The following is a 21248-nucleotide window of genomic DNA, read 5'->3' on the forward strand; positions in this document are numbered from 1 at the left end:
AGTAAAATGAGAAATGTCTTGAATCATTAGTCTAGTGGAGAATGAAACTGAATGACATCAGGAAAATTTAGCTGTTAGAAATGGGTAAGGGCCTGTTGAGATAATTGTGCACAGTCTCTCCCGTTTCTGTACATTTGTTAGGCGGAGCCATCAGTTACTCTTCATCCCACAGTTTTCATCTGTATAAGAAACAGCCTTGAAACATAGAGACAGTGGCTCCCTGCGTTCTCTGGAATAGAAAATGCGAAGTCCAGGAAGAAAGAGTATTCATGTAACATGGAAGTAACAGCAAGTCGGCTGATGAGGGTGGAGTTTAGTGAGGTGGGGAGACAGGAGTTGAAGATAAGGCCAGATAACCGGTGGGTCTAAGGGGTCTGTATCATGTAGGCTTTTCAAAGGACTTTACTGTGAGAGAAATGGAGAACGATATTTTGGGTTTTGAGCATAAGTTGCATGAGCTGACTGACATGCTTTTGAAAGGATGACTCTGGTTGTTGAGAAGCAAAAGAGGAAAAAGAGCCCTCTTTTATGGCTACAGGAATCTAGGTGAGAGATGACGTTGGCTAGGACCATAGAAGGAGCAGTGAATGGGTCAGAGGTTTTAGAATAGGGATATATTTTAGGGGCAGCATTAACTAGACTGTTGAACATGTTAGACATACAGTGAGAGGTAAAGGGGAATCAAAGTTGACTCCAGGTGTTTGTGGCTAAGGGACAGGAGATGGAGATGCCATTTTCTCAGATGGAGACGATGTGGGGGAGCACACTTTTGTGGGAAGATTAGGAGTTCAATTATAGACATGTATCTTTGAGATGCCTTTAGGTACCCAAGTGAAGATGCATGCATACAGTTGGAAATAGAAGTCTATTAGAGGAAAATTTTAGACAATATTTATATTTGTGACTTATCAAATTTAGTTGCCACCTAATGTCATGAACCCACTCCAGTACTCTTGCCTAGAATATCCCATGGACTGAGGAGCCTGGTAGGCTGCAGTCCATGAGGTCTCCAAGAGTCGGACACGACTAAGCAACTTCACTTTCATTTTTCACTTTCATGCATTGGAGAAGGAAATGGCAACCCACTCCAGTGTTCTTGCCTGGAGAATCCCAGGGATGGAGGAGTCTGGCAGGCAGCCATCTATGGGGCCGCACAGAATCGGACACGACTGATGTGACTTAGCAGCAGCAGGAGCAGCAATGTCATGAAAGTAGACAATCAGAGATATATTAAACAGTGAGTGGTGTAGACAGGGAAGTCAAGCTTCGTGAAGACCCAGCATTAAGAAGGCTTTTTTTGTTTTAAGTGGGGGGATCAGCAGATGAGGCAGAGAAGAAGAGGTGAACGAGGTAGGAGGGGTTGTTCTAAGAAGGCACGTGAAGTAGAAGTTTGAAGGAAAAAAGAGTTCAATGCTTCCAAGGGGACAGGTAAGAGAAGACTGAAACTGACCGCTGGATTGGGCAGTTAACCTTGGCAAGGTCAAGTGCAGCTTTGATAGAGTGGTGAAGGCAAACCCTGAGTGGGGTGGTTTCAAGAAATGGTGCCAAGTTTTCAAAGGCTTTTCTGTAATGAGGAAAAGGAATTTGGCAGTCGCTGAAGATGAAAATGGAATCAAGAGATGAGGTTCCCTATTGGGGGAGTTGACCACCTGTCTCTGAGATCAGAGGAACAGTCCCCAGAGAGAGGAAAACCTATGATGAAGCAGATGGAGGTGGGATGACTTGAACCACATCTGTGTTAGTTACTGTTGCTGCTCCAGCAAATGACCAAAACCTTTGTAACCTGAAACAACACCAATGTATTAGTTTACATTTATGGAGGTCAGAAATGCAAAAGCTGGTTCAATGGGCTAAAATCAAAGTGCCAGCAGGCCTGCATTCTTTTCTGGAGGTTTCAGGGGAAAATCCGTTTTGTTGCCTCTTCCAGCTCCTAGAGAACACTTCATTCTCCATCTTGGAGACACTCCCGCCATCTCAGAGATAGCGCATCAAATCTTTGATTCTCTTAACTACTCCTCCTATATTCCACCTCCTCTTCAACTACAACCCTCCCAGGTCCGATGTATAAGGACTTTGTGATTACACCAGAGTGATCCAGGTACTCCAGGAACATCTGCCATCTCATGATTTTAATCACTTTTGTTAAGTAGTTCCCTGACCAGATTCAGAACCACTTCCCATGCAGTGGAAGCACAGAGTCCTCATTACTGGACAAACAGGATAGTTCCAGGTTCAGAAAGTTTTTAGCCATAATTTCATCACATCCATTTCTGTCCCTTTTCCTCTCTCTCTCCTCCTGAAACCCTTATCCTGTGATTGTTACTGTGTTCTATTTGCTAGTTAGGGAAGCATTCTTATTACTGTTCTGAATTCTGATAGATGATTATTTTGGTAAAGTATTAATCTCTGTATCATTAGCAGATTTTTTCACGTGTTTTTCTTACTGTTTCACTTGAAACAAATTCCTCTGTTTTCTCATTTTGCTTAATTTCCTCTGTCTCTATGAAATTAGTTGAAGAAGTTTCCTGTTCTAGTCTTGTAGGGGTGTCCTTGTGCAGATGTGTCTCTATGCAGTCTGTGTGCCCACAGGCTTTGGGGCAGAGCAGGAGCTGAGCTGGTCAGAGGTCACCCCTTCCCAGGGTCTGCTGGCAACTTTTAAGTTGGTAGGAGGGGGAAGTGGAGGCTAGGGCCAGAGCCCAGTGTGAGCGCTGGAGAAACCAGTGCTGTCCCCACCCTACTGGGCTGGGCAGGTCCCAAGGTGCTGGAACAGAAGCCCTAACCGTTGGCCTTAACTTGGTTCCACCCCTTGTAAGTATGCACCCCTCTCCTCCCCCACTCCCAGCACTGGCTCCTTTGCCCCAGAGGGTGGCAGAGCTGGAGGAAGGTGTGCTGGAGCAGCCCCTGGTCCGGGTGGCTGTGCATGTGGTGAAACCCTGGCACACCATCAGAGCCCCAGACCTGCTCCTCGGGCCCCTCTGTGATGGCCGCCCTGCCCCATCCATATATGTGTGTGTTCCTGTATGAGTGTTCCTGTGTGCGTGTGTTCCTGTGTGCGTGTGTTCCTGTGTGTGTGTTCCTATATGACTGTTTCTGTGTGTGTTCCTGTGTGCATGTGTTCCTGTGTGTGTTTGTGTATGTGTGTTCCTGTGTGTGTGTCTCTGTGTGTGTGTGTGTTCCTGTATGTGTGTGTGTGTGTGTGTGTTCATCGCTGGGTACTTGAAACAATGGGCAAATACTCACTCTTGGTAGATCTGATTCCTTGTCCTGATTGGCTTTCACGAGTTTGCTTGGCATGCTCTTAGTCCTTGTATCAGCCCAACAGGAAAATTTAGGGCAATTCAGTTCATTTCTGAATCAGCATCTGGGTGGCTTTTTGAATCCGGTGTACTTACGACTGTTTTTGAATGTCTTACTATCTCCCCAAATCCACACCCCAGTTCTACTCAAGATTTTATTAATATATGATATATCTATGTCTCCACCCTTATTCCTTTGTCCCTGGCCCCATATATATCCCACCTTCTCCCCACAGCTGTAATACCCATTCCAGCTGCTGTTCAGTTTAAGCTCAGTAAAACAGGCACCAGTCTCCAGGCAGCCCCAAAGTAGGTGGCAGATAAGGTTTTCTGTGATCACTCTGGTTTGAGGGAGGCAACTGGGATCAGGACTGCAGGAGGAGAGTACGTGTGAGTAAATACATGATGACGTTTCCTACCATTCTAGTCTGGATTTTTCCTAGTTGCTTGTTCACTTTGTTGCTTTAGATCTGTGACTGTTTCCCAGAACTCCTATGAGGTTTTTCAGCTGCCTTCTCTTTCTTTTCTTGCCTTTCCAAGGGAAAAATTGGTCCTCCTAGCTCACCATTTTGCTGTTATCACTGTACATGTTAAATTTTATTTGTCTTCACAACATCCCCAAGTATCAGTGCATCACAGTTTCCTTCTCTGTCCCAAATTTGTCAATTTTTTACTAGGTTTTTCTTTTATGAATAATGTTGTACAAGATAGTAAATTATGTAAAATATATATCAGTTACATTATCAGAGTACTCTAGAAGTTATATAGCTAGGTACAATGTATAAACACTCAAGAGTCTGTTTGTACACTGCACATGGTATCCTAAAGCTATTAATAATTAATCTCCAAAAAGTATTTTGCAAAAATGTCTGGTTTCCATATCCTGTTCAGGATTTCACCACTGTCAGATCTGTAAAGCAAATAATTTTGCTGGTGGGAAATGTAAAAAGGCAAATTTAGTTTCATTTGAAGTTTTGATTCTTTATTAAGGGGTACATTTAAAAAATGCTTATTAAACACTTTTAGTTTGTGTGATTTGTGTATATGTGTATGTTTGTTCTGAAAGATAGTTGTTTCAATTGATTTTTGATTGAGATTGGGCTTCATAATAGAAAAGTGAAAAACAGTTGCTGTGTGGAAGTTTGGCATATGGTCAATAATTATACAGCCAATCTCATCATTACACAATGCTTAAGGTTATAAAAAAGGGAACAAGTTGTTTAACTCACTTCAATGCTCTTCTTACTCCATGTGTACGGGTTTAATCCTACTTCTTCTATAATATATGTGCTAACATTAGACAGTGCAGCTGGTATGTTACCTTTCTGTTATTTATAATTTGTGAAGGTTGAAGAAAAAAATCTCTCTGCTTAGTTGGAGGAGCAACAGGCAATGGATCTCAAAAGCCAGAAGGTGAAGCTTAATGATGGCCATTTCATCCCTGTCCTGGGATTTGGCACTGCTGCACCTGAGGAGGTAAGAGTAGTGGTTTGGGGTTGAGATATAAATAGTAGTGGATGTAACATGAGAGGAAGGGGACTTGGGTTGTCAAGCACTGAGTTCCTGTGTGACTCTGGGAGGATCTTGTGGTTCCACTAACCAGGCTAGAACCATACCCTGTGAAAGGGGAGAGAACATCCAGTCTCCACTCTGCATCAGGGTCTGAGGCTGTGCTCACCTGCAGATTACTCTGGGTTCCCCTCCAGTTTCCTTCTCTTTCCCAGCTTGGCAGAAGAGGTGAGACTCGGCTGTTGAGAACACCGACTGTCAGCTGCTTTGCTCTGAGGGGGATTGCAATGGTCAGGTTTCTCTGTGTATTTTATTAGTTCCAGAACTCCTCCCTCCTTCCAAAATGACATGACCCAGAGAAATATTTGAAGTAAAAGGTCCTGAAGATGAAATGGCTGAAAACTAATGGGAGAGAATTGCTTTCCTACTGTGGGGTGTGTGCTTGGTCCCAGGCCAGACACATTCCAGCTGTGTTTTACCCTGTACTTCAGTTTCTGCTTGACTACTTCTTCTAATGGAAATCACAGTGTCATTTGAGGGGATATGCTACAGTCTTACAGGCCAGGCTTTTTAATGTATTCTTGGGTTTTGCAGTGTCTCTTTATTAAAGTATAGTCTTCAGTGCATGGACATGAGCAGCTAGTGGACAAGTGTCTAGACTGGAAACCAGAAAGTTTGCTGTCCATCTGGTCTTTAGAGTATGTAGCTGTGACAAGGGGCTGACTGGTCCTTAAACTTTGTGTCTCACTTCTTCATCTATAAAACAGAAGGAAATATTCAGAGACCCTTTCAAGACAGAAGACAGGGCTTATTTCCTTGGAGTGCAAAGTGGGATGGGGGGAGGGAAGGGACCAGGCTATACTGAAGTATTCCTCGGTACAGTCCCAAATACCTGAGTATTTAAGAAAAACCAGGACTAGACCCAACAGAGGGAAGTTAGACAAATTATTTAGTTCCTTGAAACAGGAAAGATTCTGAATCACATAAAAAGAAATGGAGTATTATGCAGTATTAAAAACAAAGTTAATCCTGCCATTTGCAACCACACAGATCAACCTGGAGAACATTAAGTGAAATGAGGGAAGACAGAGATAGAAAGACAAATACTTCATGATCTCTACATGGGTGAAATCTAAAAAAGTGGAACTCACAGAAGAAGAGAGTAGAGGAATGGTGATCAGAAGTTGAGGACAAGGCTGGGAAAAAGGGAAAGATGTTGGTCAAAGGGACAGACCTTCAGTTTGAGATGAATGTCTTGACCCCTGATGTTCAGCACGGTGACTCCAGTTAATAACAATGGATTCTGTCTTGAGATTTGCAGATTTGAAAGCAGATTTTCAGTGTTCTCACAACCCCCCTCACAAGTTAGCTATGTGAGGTGATGGATCTCCTGGTAGCTTGACTGCGATCATCAATAACAGTGGGTAATTATAAGCAGTACTGACAGTATTTTACCTCTAGTGCCACCTGGTGCTGGTTGTAAAGAACCTCGCTGCCAGTGCAGGAGACATAAGAGGTTAAGGGTTCAATCCCTGGGTTGGGAAGAACGCTGGAGGAGGGCATGGCCATCCACTCCTGGATTTTTGCCTGGAGAATCCCTTGAACAGAGGAGCCTGGTGGGCTTTGGTTGCCATAGGGTGGCAAAGAATGGACACGACTGAAGCAACTTAGCTTGTATGCACTTATATGAAAATATCACTTTGTATACCTTGAATAGATACAGTTTTTTTTTTTTTTTTTGGTGTATTCTGTGTGGCTTCACTGGTAGCCAGAAGTCTTAGAAGTTTTCACCTTGTTTCTTGATGCTTTTACCATACATCTTATACCTTTGTCAATTTCACTTCAAACTCCTCACAGTATAAATCCTATCCATGACTACAACTTTATGTTTACTCCTTTGGGATCTAATATCAAATCACTGAACCTGGAGGTGGCCTTTGGATCCTCTGATACCTGTGATAAACCTCTAATCGATGAGTTCCTGGGTGTCCATTTAATTACTGACCAGGAAATTCCAGCAAACTGTCATGGGTTCATCACACGTATACAGAACTACCCAAAGAAAAGTTGAATCTTGGGAAGATCAAAGCTTGTGCTTTAACAATCTTTTAACCCATGTGAATATGTAAGTACTACCTTTGTTGCTCATGTAGGTTCCTAAGAGCGAAGCTCTGGAGGTCACCAAATTCGCTATAGAGGTTGGGTTCCGCCACCTTGACTGTGCTCGTGTGTACCAAAATGAAGAGCAGGTTGGCCAAGCCATTCGAAGCAAGATTGCAGATGGCACTGTGAAGAGAGAAGACATATTCTACACTTCAAAGGTGCTGTGTGTGTGTTGTGTGTGTGCACATTGTGGGCAACTGATTGTGCCCAGGTGATTATTGTATAATAGGATCATTGTTTGATGAAGAGTTGTTTGGTGACCCATGTTTATTATTACATTCCTAAAGTATTGGAATTCCCTGGTGGTCCAATGATTAAGACTCGGTGCTTTATTGCCATGAGCCCAGGTTCAATCCTTGGTCAGTGAAGTAATACCCCAAAAGGCATGTGGTAAGCCCCCTCCCCCCCCAATTTCCTGAAGTATTATTAACACAGCTTCCATTCTTTAATCTCTACAGCTTTGGTGCACTTTCTTTCGACCAGATTTGGTCCAACCAGCTTTAGAAAAGTCACTGAAAGATCTTCAACTGGATTATGTTGATCTCTATCTCATTCATTTCCCAGTGGCCATGAAGGTTGGAAATTTGTGTGATCGCTTCTATTTTACTTCTTTTTTTTAGAATGTGTATCACCTTACGTGGATGCTTGAATTAAGATTTGTCTTAATAGATTGTAGGGAGGGTTTCACTAGAGTAGAATCCCCCTAATAATCATTCGCTATCATCTTTTTACTGATTTTCTTTGAATCCCTTACACACCTCCCGGAGAAAGGAGTTAAAGAATCTCTCAGTGTCTGCCTTAAAAACTTGAGGAAATAGAAATAGGTGAGTTCTGCACACATTCCTGAATACGACTCCTGAGTCTCTAGGGATTTCATGAAACAAGAGTTTGGTGCAGCCATGATGAGCAATGACACAATCTTACATCGAATGTGATGAGTTCTTCTCTTTCACTCTTTCAAGTTGAGCATATTTGGTGGTGCTCCATCTGGATGGATGTAAAACTGGCAGACATCATAGGGAAACCTTGCCTACACTGTTGCTTGTCTTCATGATGAAGTTATAGACTGCACTTAGACTTTAAGAACTGTATTATTATGCTGTATTATTATGTAGATGGGAGTTTCCTGGCAGTCCAGTAGTTATGACTCCATGCTTTCACTGCTGAGGCAAGTTGACTTGAGGGAAGGAGTGCGATCCATGTTTGGGGAACTAAGATCCCACAAACCTGAGGGAAAAAACAAACAAACAAACAAACCCCACAATGAAACTACAACAACAAAAAACTGTGTTATATAGAACTCTTGATTTTAAGTTACAGAAATCTACTCAAGCCATCCTATGCAAAATAGCTTAGAGGACTATGTAGATGGGAAGTCCAAGTCATGGATAGATTTAAGGATTTGCTGTACTCTTCTGAAATGTCTGTTTTTTTCTATCTCTCATCATGACATTGGAGGATTCATCAGTACAGAATCTGCCTGCAATACAGGAGCTGCAGGAGATGTAGGTTTGATCTCTGGATTGGGAAGATCCCCTGAAGGAAAGAGTGGCAACCCACTCCAGTATTCTTGCCTGGAGAATCCCATAGACAGAGGAGCCTGGTGGGCTACAGTCCATGGGGACACAAAGAGTCAGAAATGACTGAAGCAACTTAGCAAACACACACATTATGGCATTACTCATGATTTGCTTTATTTTTATTGAACATTGGTGACATTTTCGACTGGTGGCAAATATGGTCTTGGGGCAGCTCATGGTCATGAACGTTTGAGAGCATGTCTGGATCTTCCACATTCCATATCAGCCTAACCAGAGCCTTGCTGGTTCACATGCCTGCCCTAGGGCATCTGATGCTCAGATGGAAAAGGAAGTCTGATTATCTAGTCATATCAAGGTTGAAATTTTTATTCTGGAAATTATGTCATGTAACTTACTGCCTTTTCCAGCTCAAGAGAAGCATTTCAAAAGAGACAAGTACAAGGAACAGACAAAATCCACAAAAGTCACGGGAATTCCCATTTAGGACCTAGAAAAACATATTTATTACAACATATATATATTAAGTGTAAGAGACTAGAATATGCCTCCCTCCTAAAGACATTGCTTACAACTCCATATATGCAAATACTAGTATCCAGAATATTGTAACACCTACCTCATGGAGGTTTACTCCCTGGTGCCAAGCAGCCAGGCTAAATGTAGAGATATTACTTTGCGACATCTCTAAAATGACTACCTCTATTCCAGCCAGGGGAGGAATTACTTCCAAAAGATGAGAATGGAAAAATGATATTAGATTCAGTGGATCTCTGTCGCACGTGGGAGGTGAGTCTGGGGAGGAGCAAATCAGGGGAGGAGCCAGGAGAGGGGGGACCTCCTTCATTTCTTCCACCTGTGAGAATGGGCTGTGGACCATCAGACTCAGCAGTTCATGAATCTAAGGGTTGTGATGCTGGGGTTTTGGGGAGGAAACCATTGCTGGAATGCTCACAGAGAGGAACGAAGGAGGAGAATATGGGACAGGGAAGACGGGCATCTCTTTCCTTCCATATGCTATGTCTTCTCAGGGATTTTTCTAAGGAGGAAATGGTAATTGTTGTTTTTGTGTCACAACTTCTTTTTTCCTCTTGATAAGCAATGCTAATTCTTGATGGGTGACCTTGTTGACAGATAATTTTTCAGCATTTATTTTTGCTCTATCGCCCATTCTAAATGACTGCACACCCCCGCTTCTTCCCTAGGCCCTGGAGAAGTGTAAGGACGCAGGGCTGACCAAGTCCATCGGGGTGTCCAACTTCAACCACAAGCAGCTGAAGAAGATCCTGAACAAGCCGGGGCTCAAGTACAAGCCCGTCTGCAACCAGGTGAGCAGCTCGGCTCCTCTCCCTCCTGCTCTTCACAACCTCCCTCTTGCCATGGGGCCTGATGTCTGTCTGTCCTCCCCTCCTGTTCATCCGACCTTTGTGGGCAGAATATTCTAGAGGGCAGAGCCTCGGTGTGGATGGAATACTATGAATAGAACCCACAGTGGTATCTCTGTTTGATGAAGTCTGGGTGGAAAAGCTGGGGAGGGGGTCCTGCTAAATTGTGGTGGAGACTGAGGAAAGGTAAGGGAGGTGAAGAAGGGTTAGACTAGTCACCCAGAACTTAGAGGAAGGTGGTGTTCACCTGAGCCTAAAGGGTGTCCAGAAATGGATGTTGAAAGTGCCTGGGAGGGAACTTATGGATGGGAAGGAGGACCACGAAACATGGCATAGAGTGTAAAGAAAGTTAAATCGGACAATATTGGTTTAAAACTTGTGTGGGGTTTGGATGGCTGAATCCTTAGTCTTAGTGTTTCAGCTTTTCTGGGTCTTCAGTACCAAAAATGTGCTGAAAACTATGAAAGTCATCCAGGTGAAAGGCTGAATTTAACGGCTCATAGTGACATTAACAATCAATAAAATATTTACTCAGAAACATTTACTCATATGTAGAGCTCACCTTGTGATTACTCAAGCTTGTAATGGTTCTCTCATCAAGTCTATCATAAAATTAACTTTTAAGCACACTTCTCTCAATTTTTATCTTGATGTTGATATTTCAAGTTTACATTTAAGTTGTAGTTTTTCCTTTAGCATTTTTTAAACTTTTAATATTCTCTGTTTTATTAATATTACTTTCCCATATAATCTGACACTCTTCTCTGTTGGCATTCTACAGGTGGAATGTCACCCTTATCTCAACCAGAGTAAACTGTTGGATTTCTGCAAGTCCCATGATATTGTTTTTGTTGCCTATAGTGCTCTGGGATCCCAAAGAATAAAAGGATGGTAATGAACCCTAAGGAAGACAACACGGTGTTTACCTAAAATTCAGTTTTTGATGAAATGGTTCCAATCATACAGTACTCAGTGGTCTGGAGATAAGTCTCACAGGCAGGGGGAATAAAGGGGAAGGATGGACTGATTTCTTCTCTTTTATCTTCTCATCACCCAGACAGTTTCTCTACACTGTATTAGCTTGTGTGAAAGAGTTAGTTGCTTGTTGTGTCTGACTCTTTGCTACCTCATGGTCTGTAGCCCACCAAACTCCTCTGTCCATGGATTTTCCAGGCAAGAATACTGAAGTGGGTAGCCATTCCCTTCCCCAGGGGGTCTTTCTGGCTCAAGATCCAAGCCAGGTCTCCTGCTTGTATATTCATCAATTACATTAAAATCTCTGCATAATCTCCCAGTTGAGACCAGAAACCCAACCTTATGTCATGATCTTGCTTATTAACTAATGAATACATTTCTAAAAAGAGATGTTCCAAACTTCACTTACCTTATGTCTAAAATTGGGACAATGATATGTAACTGCTAGGTCTATCATGCTAGAAATAAAGTTTCAATTTGAACCAATTATGTAAACATCTCTAGGAGAATAATGATGAAATAAATGACTGTCATTCTGGGACTACTCAGTTTTTATCAAAGCCTAGAAAAGGGACATTAAAAAATTTCCTGGTGTTTTTCTTCTCCTTCTGTACTCATGGTCTTGATTATCAAAGAAAAACAATAACTGAGAAGTAAAGAAAAAATTCCACATGTTTGGCAGTCCTGGTCTCAACTCAATCATGAATCTGAACACAGAATGGGAGGTGACCCAGTTGAGGTTCTGACTCAGTTTGTCTTCAACTGAGTCATGGAATTTGTATTTCTAACAAGATCCCTGATGATACTGATGATGCTGGTCCCTGGAGCACACTTTGAGAAGCATTGGTCTGGAGTGAACCTACTTGGTCTGTTTGAGAAGCCTCCTTAGAAACTGAGGATTTAGTCTCAGCTCCTCAGCATTTCTGAATTTCCTTCCAGGGTGAACCTGAACCACCCCATTCTCTTGGAGGACCCGGTTCTTTGTGCCATTGCCAAAAAACACAAGCAAACCCCAGCTCTAGTTGCCCTTCGCTACCAGATACAACGTGGGGTTGTGGTTCTGGCCAAGAGTTACAACAAGAAGCGGATCAAAGAGAACATGCAGGTGATGATGAGTGGGGCTTTGGCAGCGGGCTCCTAAGGAATATCCTTCACGAGGGTCATTCTTTGTCCGTCTCTCAAGACTTTCCTTGAGTCAAGACAAGTTACCTGTTCTCCCCTGTGCATGAATGCCTTGTGTGTGTTCCTGGTAGTTTTCTCCTCCTTATGTGGCAACAGGAAAGGTGGCATGGCTGGAGAGGGTTAATGTTGGACAGATGTGTGTGCTCAGTTGCTCAGTCTTGTCTGACTCTTTGTGACCCCATGGACTGTAGCCTGCCAGGCTGGTCTGTCCATGGGGGTTCTTAGGCAAGAATACTAGAGTGGGTCTCCATGCCCTCCTCCATGGGATCTTCCCAACCCAGGGACTGAACTCAGGTCTCCCACATTGCAGGCAGATTCTTCACTGTCTGAGTCACCAGGGAAGCCCAAGAACACTGGAGTTGGTAACCTATCCCTTCTCCAGGGGATCTTTCCAACCCAGGAATCGAACTGGAGTCTCCTGCATTGCAGGCAGATTCTTTACCATCTGAGCCAAGGTTGGAAAGATAACAGAGATTTATTTCCAGTGTTACTTCTGCAATTTATTCTGTCACCTTGTGCAAATGGCATCTTATTTTCTTTGTTCTCAGTTGATGAAATTGTGAATTTTTTAGGCTGTTTGGACTGCTCCAACAAAATACCACGGATTGAGTGGCTGAGAAAAAATTGAAATTTCCTTCTCACATTTATGAACCTGCAGTCTTGAGGTCAGGGGGCTTGTGTGGTTGGTTGAGGGCCCTCCTCCAGGTCACAAGCTTCTCCTTGTAATTTAACATGGTGGAGGGGAAAACAGAGTATTTCCCTGAATACTAACAAGGTTGCATGTTCATACATTTAATCTCCATGAGTTTCTGCCTTCGAGAAGCTCCTTTTCAAGACTTTGTCCACTTAGGACAGTGTTGTTTCTTTTTAGACTTCTGTGTGGGAGACCTACATTTTCCCCTTAGTGTAGCTGCACAGAAAACTCCCCAATTTCAGAATTTAATGTAGAGAACAGTTATGCTTCTTTTGATTCTGTGGTTTGACAGTCAGCCTGCACTCCGCTAAGCTGTTGTCCTCTTAGCTGGGCTCTCTCATGCATTTGCAGTTCAGTGCAGAACAGCTCTGCAGTTTTGCTTTAGCAGGTGGATATGGCTCTTGTTAGAGGAGCATGCATGCTTCTCTGCATAGTTTTTCATATATGTTTGGCTAGACTGTTGTCAACTGATTGGTCTTCATCTCAGCACAGTGCTGTGCTCCCAAGTCAGTGATTAGGGAAAAAATCCTCTTCCCGTCAGGGCTCAGATCTGGCTCAGCACTTCTGGGAAATATCACTGTTCAGTGCCACAGGTTACAGGTCAGGCCAAGTCAAGGGGAAGGGAAATTGTCCCCTGATCAATCGTTTCCATTTTTCCATTTAAATTTGGTTCTGTAATCTAGCTGGAACTGATTATCTAAGATTATATGAAAATAGATACATACGCCTTTACGTATATTTAAATTTAAACCTAAAGTTCCATATTTCCTCACAGATTTTCATTGTCAACTCTGTCATATATCAATTGTCCAGAAGTACATTTACGGTGTCTCTCTTCTATTTAACTATTCTGTTTTCTGCACTGTGATATTAAAGTGAAAATAAGTATGCTTTTCAAAATGATAATTTTTTATTTTTTAAGAATATCCTGATTGCTTTTGTTTAGCTCTCTTTTATTGCAAATTTAGTATCACTTTACCAACTTCCAGGGAAGAATACATGCTCAAGTCTTTGGTTCATGTTATATTGAAACACTAGATCATTTGGAGAAAATGAATTTCGTTACAAAATTGAGCTTTCCATTTCATGAATATGATATGAATTTTTAATTATCTAGGTTTCTTTAATGTTAAACATTTTTTCATAATTTTCTCCACAAACAAATTTACATAAAGTTTTTGTTAGATTCAGTCATAGATAATGAATAGTTTGATATCAGAGTCTTGAATAGGCTTTCACAGGGAGCCTCCTTTCCACAGTGCTTCAGCTGAATGTTGTCACCTTTGGGCATGTTGGGGAGAGTTAATCAGTTTAATGTTAGCTCAGGTTTAGGTATTGAGTCAGTTCAGTTCAGTTCAGTTCAGTTGCTCAGTTGTGTCCGACTCTCTGTGACCCCATGAATCGCAGCACGCCAGGCCTCCCTGTCCATCACCAACTACCGGAGTTTACCCAGACTCATGTGCAGCGAGTTGGTGATGCCATCCAGCCATCTCATCCTCTGTCGTCCCCTTCTCCTCCTGCCTTCAATCTTTCCCAGCATCAAGGTCTTTCCAATGAGTCAACTCTTTGCACGAGGTGGCCAAAGTACTGGAGTTTCGGCCTCAGCATCAGTCCTTCCAATCAACGAACACCCAGGACTGATCTTTAGGATGGACTGATTGGATCTCTTTGTAGTCCAAGGGACTCTCAAGAGTCTTCTCCAACACCACAGTTCAAAAGCATCAGTTCTTTGGTGCTGAGCTTTCTTCACAGTCCAAGTCTCACATCAGTACATGGCCACTGGAAAAACCATAGCCTTGAATAGATGGATCTTAGTCGGCAAAGTAATGTCTCTGCTTTTGAATATGCTATCTAGGTTGCTCATAAATTTCCTTCCAAGGAGTAAGCATCTTTTAATTTCATAGCTTCAATCACCATCTGCAGTGATTTTGGAGCCCCCCCCCCAAATAAAGTCTGACACTGTTTCGTCATCTATTTCCCATGAAGTGATGGGACCAGATGCCATAATCTTTGTTTTCTGAATGTTGAGCTTTTTTTTTTTGTTTGTTTTGTTTTTTATTTTTACTTTATTTTACTTTACAATACTGTATTGGTTTTGCCATACACTGACATGAATCCACCACGGGTGTACATGCGATCCCAAACATGAACCCCCCTCCCACCTCCCTCCCCACAACATCCCTCTGGGTCATCCCTGTGCACCAGCACCAAGCATGCTGTATCCTGCATCGGACATAGACTGGTGATTCGATTCTTACATGATAGTATACATGTTTCAATGCCATTCTCCCAAATCATCCCACCCTCTCCCTCTCCCTCTGAGTCCAAAAGTCCGCTATACACATCTGTGTCTTTTTGGCTGTCTTGCATACAGGGTCATCATTGCCATCTTTCTAAATTCCATATATAAGTGTTACTATACTGTATCAGTGTTTTTCTTTTTGGCTTACTTCACTCTGTATAATCGGCTCCAGTTTCATCCATCTCAACAGAACTGATTCAAATGTATTCTTTTTAACGGCTGAGTAATACTCCATTGTGTATATGTACCACAGCTTTGTTATCCATTCATCTGCTGATGGACATCTAAGTTGTTTCCATGTCCTGGCTATTATAAACAGTGCTGCGATGAACATTGGGGTACATGCGTCTCTTTCAATTCTGGTTTCCTTGGTGTGTATGCCCAGCAGTGGGATTGCTGGGCAAACTAGTACAGCCACTATGGAAAACAGTGTGGAGATTCCTTAAAAAATTGCAAATAGAACTGAATGTTGAGCTTTAAGCCAACTTTTTCGCTCTCCTCTTTCACTTTCATCAAGAGGCTTTTCAGTTCCTCTTCACTTTCTGCCATAAGGGTGGTGTCATCTGCATATCTGAGGTTATTGATATTTCTCCCAGCAATCTTGATTCCAGCTTGTGCTTCTTCCAGCCTAGTGTTTCTCATGATGTACTCTGCATATAAGTTAAATAAGCAGGGTGACAATACACAGCCTTGATGTACTCCTTTTCCTATTTGGAACCAGTCTGTTGTTTCATGTCCAGTTCTAACTGTTGCTTCCTTATCTACATATAGGTTTCTCAAGAGGCAGGTCAGGTGGTCTGGCATTCCCGTCTCTTTCAGAATTTTCCACAGTTTATTGTGATCCACACAGTCAAAGGCTTTAGCATAGCCAATAAAGCAGAGATATATGTTTTTCTGGAATGCTCTTGCTTTTTTGATGATGCAGCAGATGTTGGCAATTTGATCTCTGGTTCCTCTGCCTTTTCTAAAGCCAGCTTGAACATCTGGAAGTTCATGGTTCACGTATTGCTAAAGCCTGGCTTGGAGAATTTTGAGCATTACTTTACTAGCATGTGAGATGAGTGCGATGGGAATACCAGACCACCTGACCTGCCTCTTGAGAAACCTATCTGTAGGTCAGGAAGCAACAGTTTGAACTGGACTTGGAACAACAGACTGGTTCCAAATAGGAAAAGGAGTATGTCAAGGCTGTATATTGTCACCCTGCTTATTTAACTTCTATGCAGAGTACATCATGAGAAACACTAGGCTGGAAGAAGCACAAGCTGGAATCAAGATTGCTGGGAGAAATATCAATAACCTCAGATATGCAGATGACACCACCCTTATGGCAGAAAGTGAAGAAAACTAAAAAGCCTCTTGATGAAAGTGAAAGAGGAGAGCGAAAAAGTTGGCTTAAAGCTCAACATTCAGAAAACGAAGATCATGGCATCCAGTCCCATCACTTCATGGGAAATAGATGAGGAAACAGAAACAGTGTCAGACTTTATTTTTTTGGGCTCCAAAATCACTGCAGATGGTGACTGCAGCCATGAAATTAAAAGACGCTCACTCCTTGGAAGAAAAGTTATGACCAACATAGATAGTATATTTAAAAGCAGAGACATTACTTTGCCGACTAAGGTCCGTCTAGTCAAGGCTATGGTTTTTCCAGTGGTCATGTATGGATGTGAGTGTTGGACTATGAATAAAGCTGAGCACCGAAGAATTGATGCTTTTGAACTGTGGTGTTGGAGAAGACTCTTGAGAGTCCCTTGGACTGCAAGGAGATCCAACCAGTCCATTCTGAAGGAGATCAACCCCGGGATTTCTTTGGAAGGAATGATGTTAAGCTGAAGCTCCAGTACTTTGGCCACCTCATGCGAAGAGTTGACTCATTGGAAAAGACTTTGATGCTGGGAGGGATTGGGGGCAGGAGGAGAAGGGGACGACTGAGGATGAGATGGCTAGGTGGCATCACGGACTCGATGGGCGTGAGTCTGAGTGAATTCTGGGAGATGGTGATGGACAGGGAGGCCTGGCATGCTGCGATTCATGGGGTCGCAAAGATTCGGACATGACTGAACGACTGAACTGAACTGAACTTGAGCATTCTTTGGCATTGCCTTTCTTTGGGATTGGAATGAAAACCGACCTTTTCCAGTCCTGTGGCCACTGCTGAATTTTCCAAATTTGCTGGCATATTGAGTGCAGCACTTTCACAGCATCATCTTTCAGGATTTGAAATAGCTCCCCTGGAATTCCATCACCTCCACTAGCTTTGTTCATAGTCATGCTTTCTAAGGCCCACTTGACTTCACATTCCAGGATGTCTGGCTTTAGATGAGTGATCACACCATCATGATTATCTGGGTCATGAAGATCTTTTTTGTACAGTTCTTCTGTGTATTCTTGCCATCTCTTTTTTATATCTTCTGCTTTTGTTAGGTCTATACCATTTCTGTCCTTTATCGAGCCCATCTTTGCATGAAGTGTTCCCTTGGTATCTCTAATTTTCTTGAAGAGAGCTCTAGTCTTTCCCATTCTGTTGTTTTCCTCTATTTCTTTGCATTGATCACTGAGGAAGGCTTTCTTATCTCTCCTTGCTATTCTTTTGAACTCTGCATTCAGATGGTCATATCTTTCCTTTTCTCCTTGGCTTTTCACTTCTCTTCTTTTCACAGCTATTTGTAAGGGCTCCTCAGATAGCCGTTTTGCTTTTTTGCATTTCTTTTCCATGAGGATGATCTTGATCCCTGTCTCCTGTACAATGTCGCGAACCTCCGTCCATATTTCATCAGGTACTCTCTCAGATCTAGTCCCTTAAATCTATTTCTCACTTCCACTGTATAATCATAAGGGATTTGATTGAGGTCATAGCTCAATGGTCTAGTGGTTATTCCTGCTTTCTTCAATTTAAGTCTGAATTTGGCAATAAGAGTTCATGATCTGAGCCACAGTCAGCTCCCTGTCTTGTTTTTGCTGACTGTATAGAGCTTCTCCATCTCTGGCTGCAAAGAATATAATCCACCTGATTTCGTATTGAGTCAGGGGTGTCCAAAGGCAATGTGTTTGGAAAAAGAAGATTTTAGTTCATTTTCTGTCACAAGTGATTCACTTAGAAAGATAAGGGACTGATGCACTGTAATGTTTGTGAGGTGGACAGAGAAGGAGAAGGTGTGGGAAGGAGAGGTGAGAACTCAGCAAGAGGGTCCCAGGTTGTTCTCCTGGAAGCTGAGGACAGGTACGGCTTCCCTGTCCCCTCCTCGTGTCTCTATACAGCTGGAAAATCCTCCAGTCCCCAGGGGGGAGGCTGTCTCCTTGGGGGAGAGGTTAATGTGATTGTTCCTTCCTTCCAGGTGTTTGACTTTGAGCTGAGTCCAGAAGACATGAAAGCAATTGATGGCATCAACAGAAATATAAGATATAGCGAGATGCTATTGTAAGTGACTTGCAGATATTTCACACATACACTGTTTTCTGTGGCAGGCAGGTCAGCAGGAGAACTAAGCATTTCAAAAGCTTAATTCTGGGAAGAGAGTCCTGAATTCCAGTGTAGAAGTAAACCAGGGGCTTCCTGCAGACCTCAGATGAGAGGTTTCCTCCAAGGCTCCATCTCTGACCAACAGAAATGTGACTTGGGCCCAGGACAGCCCATCAGTAGAATCCTCAGATTTGACATCATGGTGATTTCACTACTTTGTGTCCCTAATCCCTATGCCTAGTATGCCTCCGCTCAGGGTGGAGGGACCCAGGAAACAAAAAGGGCATAGTGCCTGCAGCCCACTATTCTTTCAGGGACCTGTGAACATGTTTCATATTTAATTCTTTTTGGATCAGGGGAAAATGATTATATTAATAACAGCTATATAAGAATGAATCCATCATGCATTACATACATGTTTTGTTGTTCAGTTGCGAAGTCCTGTCTGACTCTTTTGCAACCCCATGGACTATAGGCTACCAGGCTCTTTTGTCCATGGGATTTCCCAGGCATTTCCCTCTCCAAGGGATCTTCCCAACTCAGGGGTTGAACCGATGTCTCCTGCATGGGCAGTGGGGTCCTTTACTACTGAACAACCTGGGAAGCCCGTGTTGATGTTTGTCCACATACAGTCATCAAATGTCATGTTAATGTTTTTCTGGAGGGGATCCAAGCAGGCCAATGTGCATCAGTGCTCAGAAGTCACAGGGGGCCTACTTCCACCTCCTCCCCTAAGTGGCTGGTGGGTTTTCTCCCTAATGGGCATTTCTTCTCCAAGACATTATCCATTTATTTCAAATTGATCTCTTCATTGGCCTTTTTCCCTCTTCCAACTCCCATTTCCTCATCCTTATAATTTCACAGAACTGAATTAACTGACCCTCCACTGAATGATTTCTGTGTCCTTAGCAGGACACGCCTAGGGAAGTCGGCTGGGTGTTTGGTTTCCTGAGTCAACATTTACCCCACTGTAGCTTCTGTCCATCAGGGGTACATCCCTTTGGAGCCCCTATCACCTGGACTTTGACTTAGTCACTAACATGTGACTCTAGCTGCCTAATTACTGAAGAAGGAGATCAGGATTGAAGAGACAAAATAAAAATTTGGGAGGGAGTTTTGAGAAATGAGAATACAAATAGTGGCAAAATGAACATTTAATTTCAGTGAAAGATCTCAAAACTGCCCCTGTTGTTGCAGAGCTATATCATGATTCTAAGAAAAGATATGATACATGGAAAAAACATGGAAAGCTCCTCTTCTGAACTCAAAGGCTTTTAAGTTCTCAAAGGCTTTTTAATTCTATGTTCTCCTTCACTGGGCTGTGAATGCCTATCTTTGTGGGCTCAACTAAATAGCACAGCTCCTGGAAGATGGATGCTAAAAATGCACTTTATAGTAAATTGAATTTAAAAGGACACATTAGAGTGATAAGTACAAACATGGAAAAAAGGAAAACAGCAGTAATACTAATTGCTGAATAACCAGTGTTTTAATATATTATAAAGTAAGAGAATGATCCCACTTTGTGCTGTGTATTTATTGAGGTGTACGTGGTATCTCTTCAACAGATGAGAAATTCCTTAATGGAGACACCCTGAATTTTGGGGGGTTCCCAGTATCTGCTTATCCATGGATGTGTGAAAAGGAGTAGCTCATTTGTTCACTGTGATTTTTCTCCTCATCTAGGGACATAAGTTCCACCTGTGTCTGAAATAATGCCCACAGTTAGTCCTATGTCTTGTGCTGTTGTATAAATTGTAACCTGAGTCAACCTACCTGTCACTGTGGAGTGAATGTAACATGTGAATGTTGGGACTGGATGTGCAGGTGTGCTTGTCCGGGGAGAAGGAGGGACCTGCTTGTAGATTTAGAGTTTTAGCCCTTCCTGACCACATTCACAGAACAATGTTCTCTATGACAACATGGCTGATTTAATAAATGAATCCTTCTTCTTCTCCTTCAGTGGTGTTGGTCACCCAGAATATCCATTCTCTGAAGAATATTGACTCTCAGCTCTCACCGTGGTTCTTTGAGAACGTCTTGCTTCTAGGGCAGTGAAGATTTTTGTAATTGTTAAGGTGCTTAAATGAAGTGTCTGAAATTTTGAAAGCTTGCTTTTCTTTTTAAAACATTTAACACTTTATGAAACAATAAAAACTTCAAAGTAAGAATACTTCTATTTTTCTGATAATTAAGGTAATACATACAAATTACAGAAAATTAGGAAATAGAAGGCAAAGGATTGAAAATAAAAATAAGCTGTGGTTAACCATTTTAATAATACTTTGGTGCACTTTACTATACAAATGTGAGTTTTTATTTACAAAGGGAAAGACTCTTCAATCTACAGAATGTACACTTATTTTTTAGCTTAACATAATTATCTTGGTAAGCTAAAAATACCATTTACAAATCCAGCATTATATTTTGCTTACTATAAGGCTGCAAATCTTATTCATTTAATTTCTTAATTGTCTGCCTAGAAATTGTTTTATCAATAGACATTAATAAAAATGAGAAACTCTTGACTTGATAGTCCAGTGGAGGCTGAAACTGTGAACAGAATCAAGAGTATTTAGCTGTTAGAAATGGGCAAGTGCCTGTAGGAGATATTTCTACACAATCTCTTCCATTTCTGTACAGCTGTTGGGCAGAGGAGCCAACTACACTTCATCCCACACAACTTCTCATTTGTACAAGAAAGAGCCTTGAAACATAGTGATAGTGCTCCCTGCATTTCT

General features: G+C 42.2%; 1 protein-coding gene across 1 annotated transcript; it reads left to right on the forward strand.

Annotated features, from left to right (window-relative positions):
• The first annotated feature begins 4673 nt into the window (after positions 1–4673).
• On the forward strand, positions 4674–20557 carry LOC128058212 (dihydrodiol dehydrogenase 3-like). Its single transcript, XM_052650595.1, has 9 exons — positions 4674–4772; positions 6959–7126; positions 7427–7543; positions 9218–9295; positions 9712–9834; positions 10673–10782; positions 11806–11971; positions 18383–18465; positions 20471–20557. The coding sequence occupies exons 1-9, from the start codon at positions 4689–4691 to the stop codon at positions 20511–20513; spliced, it is 972 nt and encodes a 323-aa protein (XP_052506555.1). The 5' UTR covers positions 4674–4688; the 3' UTR covers positions 20514–20557.
• The last annotated feature ends 691 nt before the right edge of the window (positions 20558–21248 follow it).

The sequence above is a fragment of the Budorcas taxicolor genome, chromosome 13 (genome assembly GCF_023091745.1).
Source record: "Budorcas taxicolor isolate Tak-1 chromosome 13, Takin1.1, whole genome shotgun sequence".
NCBI classification, from domain to species: domain Eukaryota; kingdom Metazoa; phylum Chordata; class Mammalia; order Artiodactyla; family Bovidae; genus Budorcas; species Budorcas taxicolor.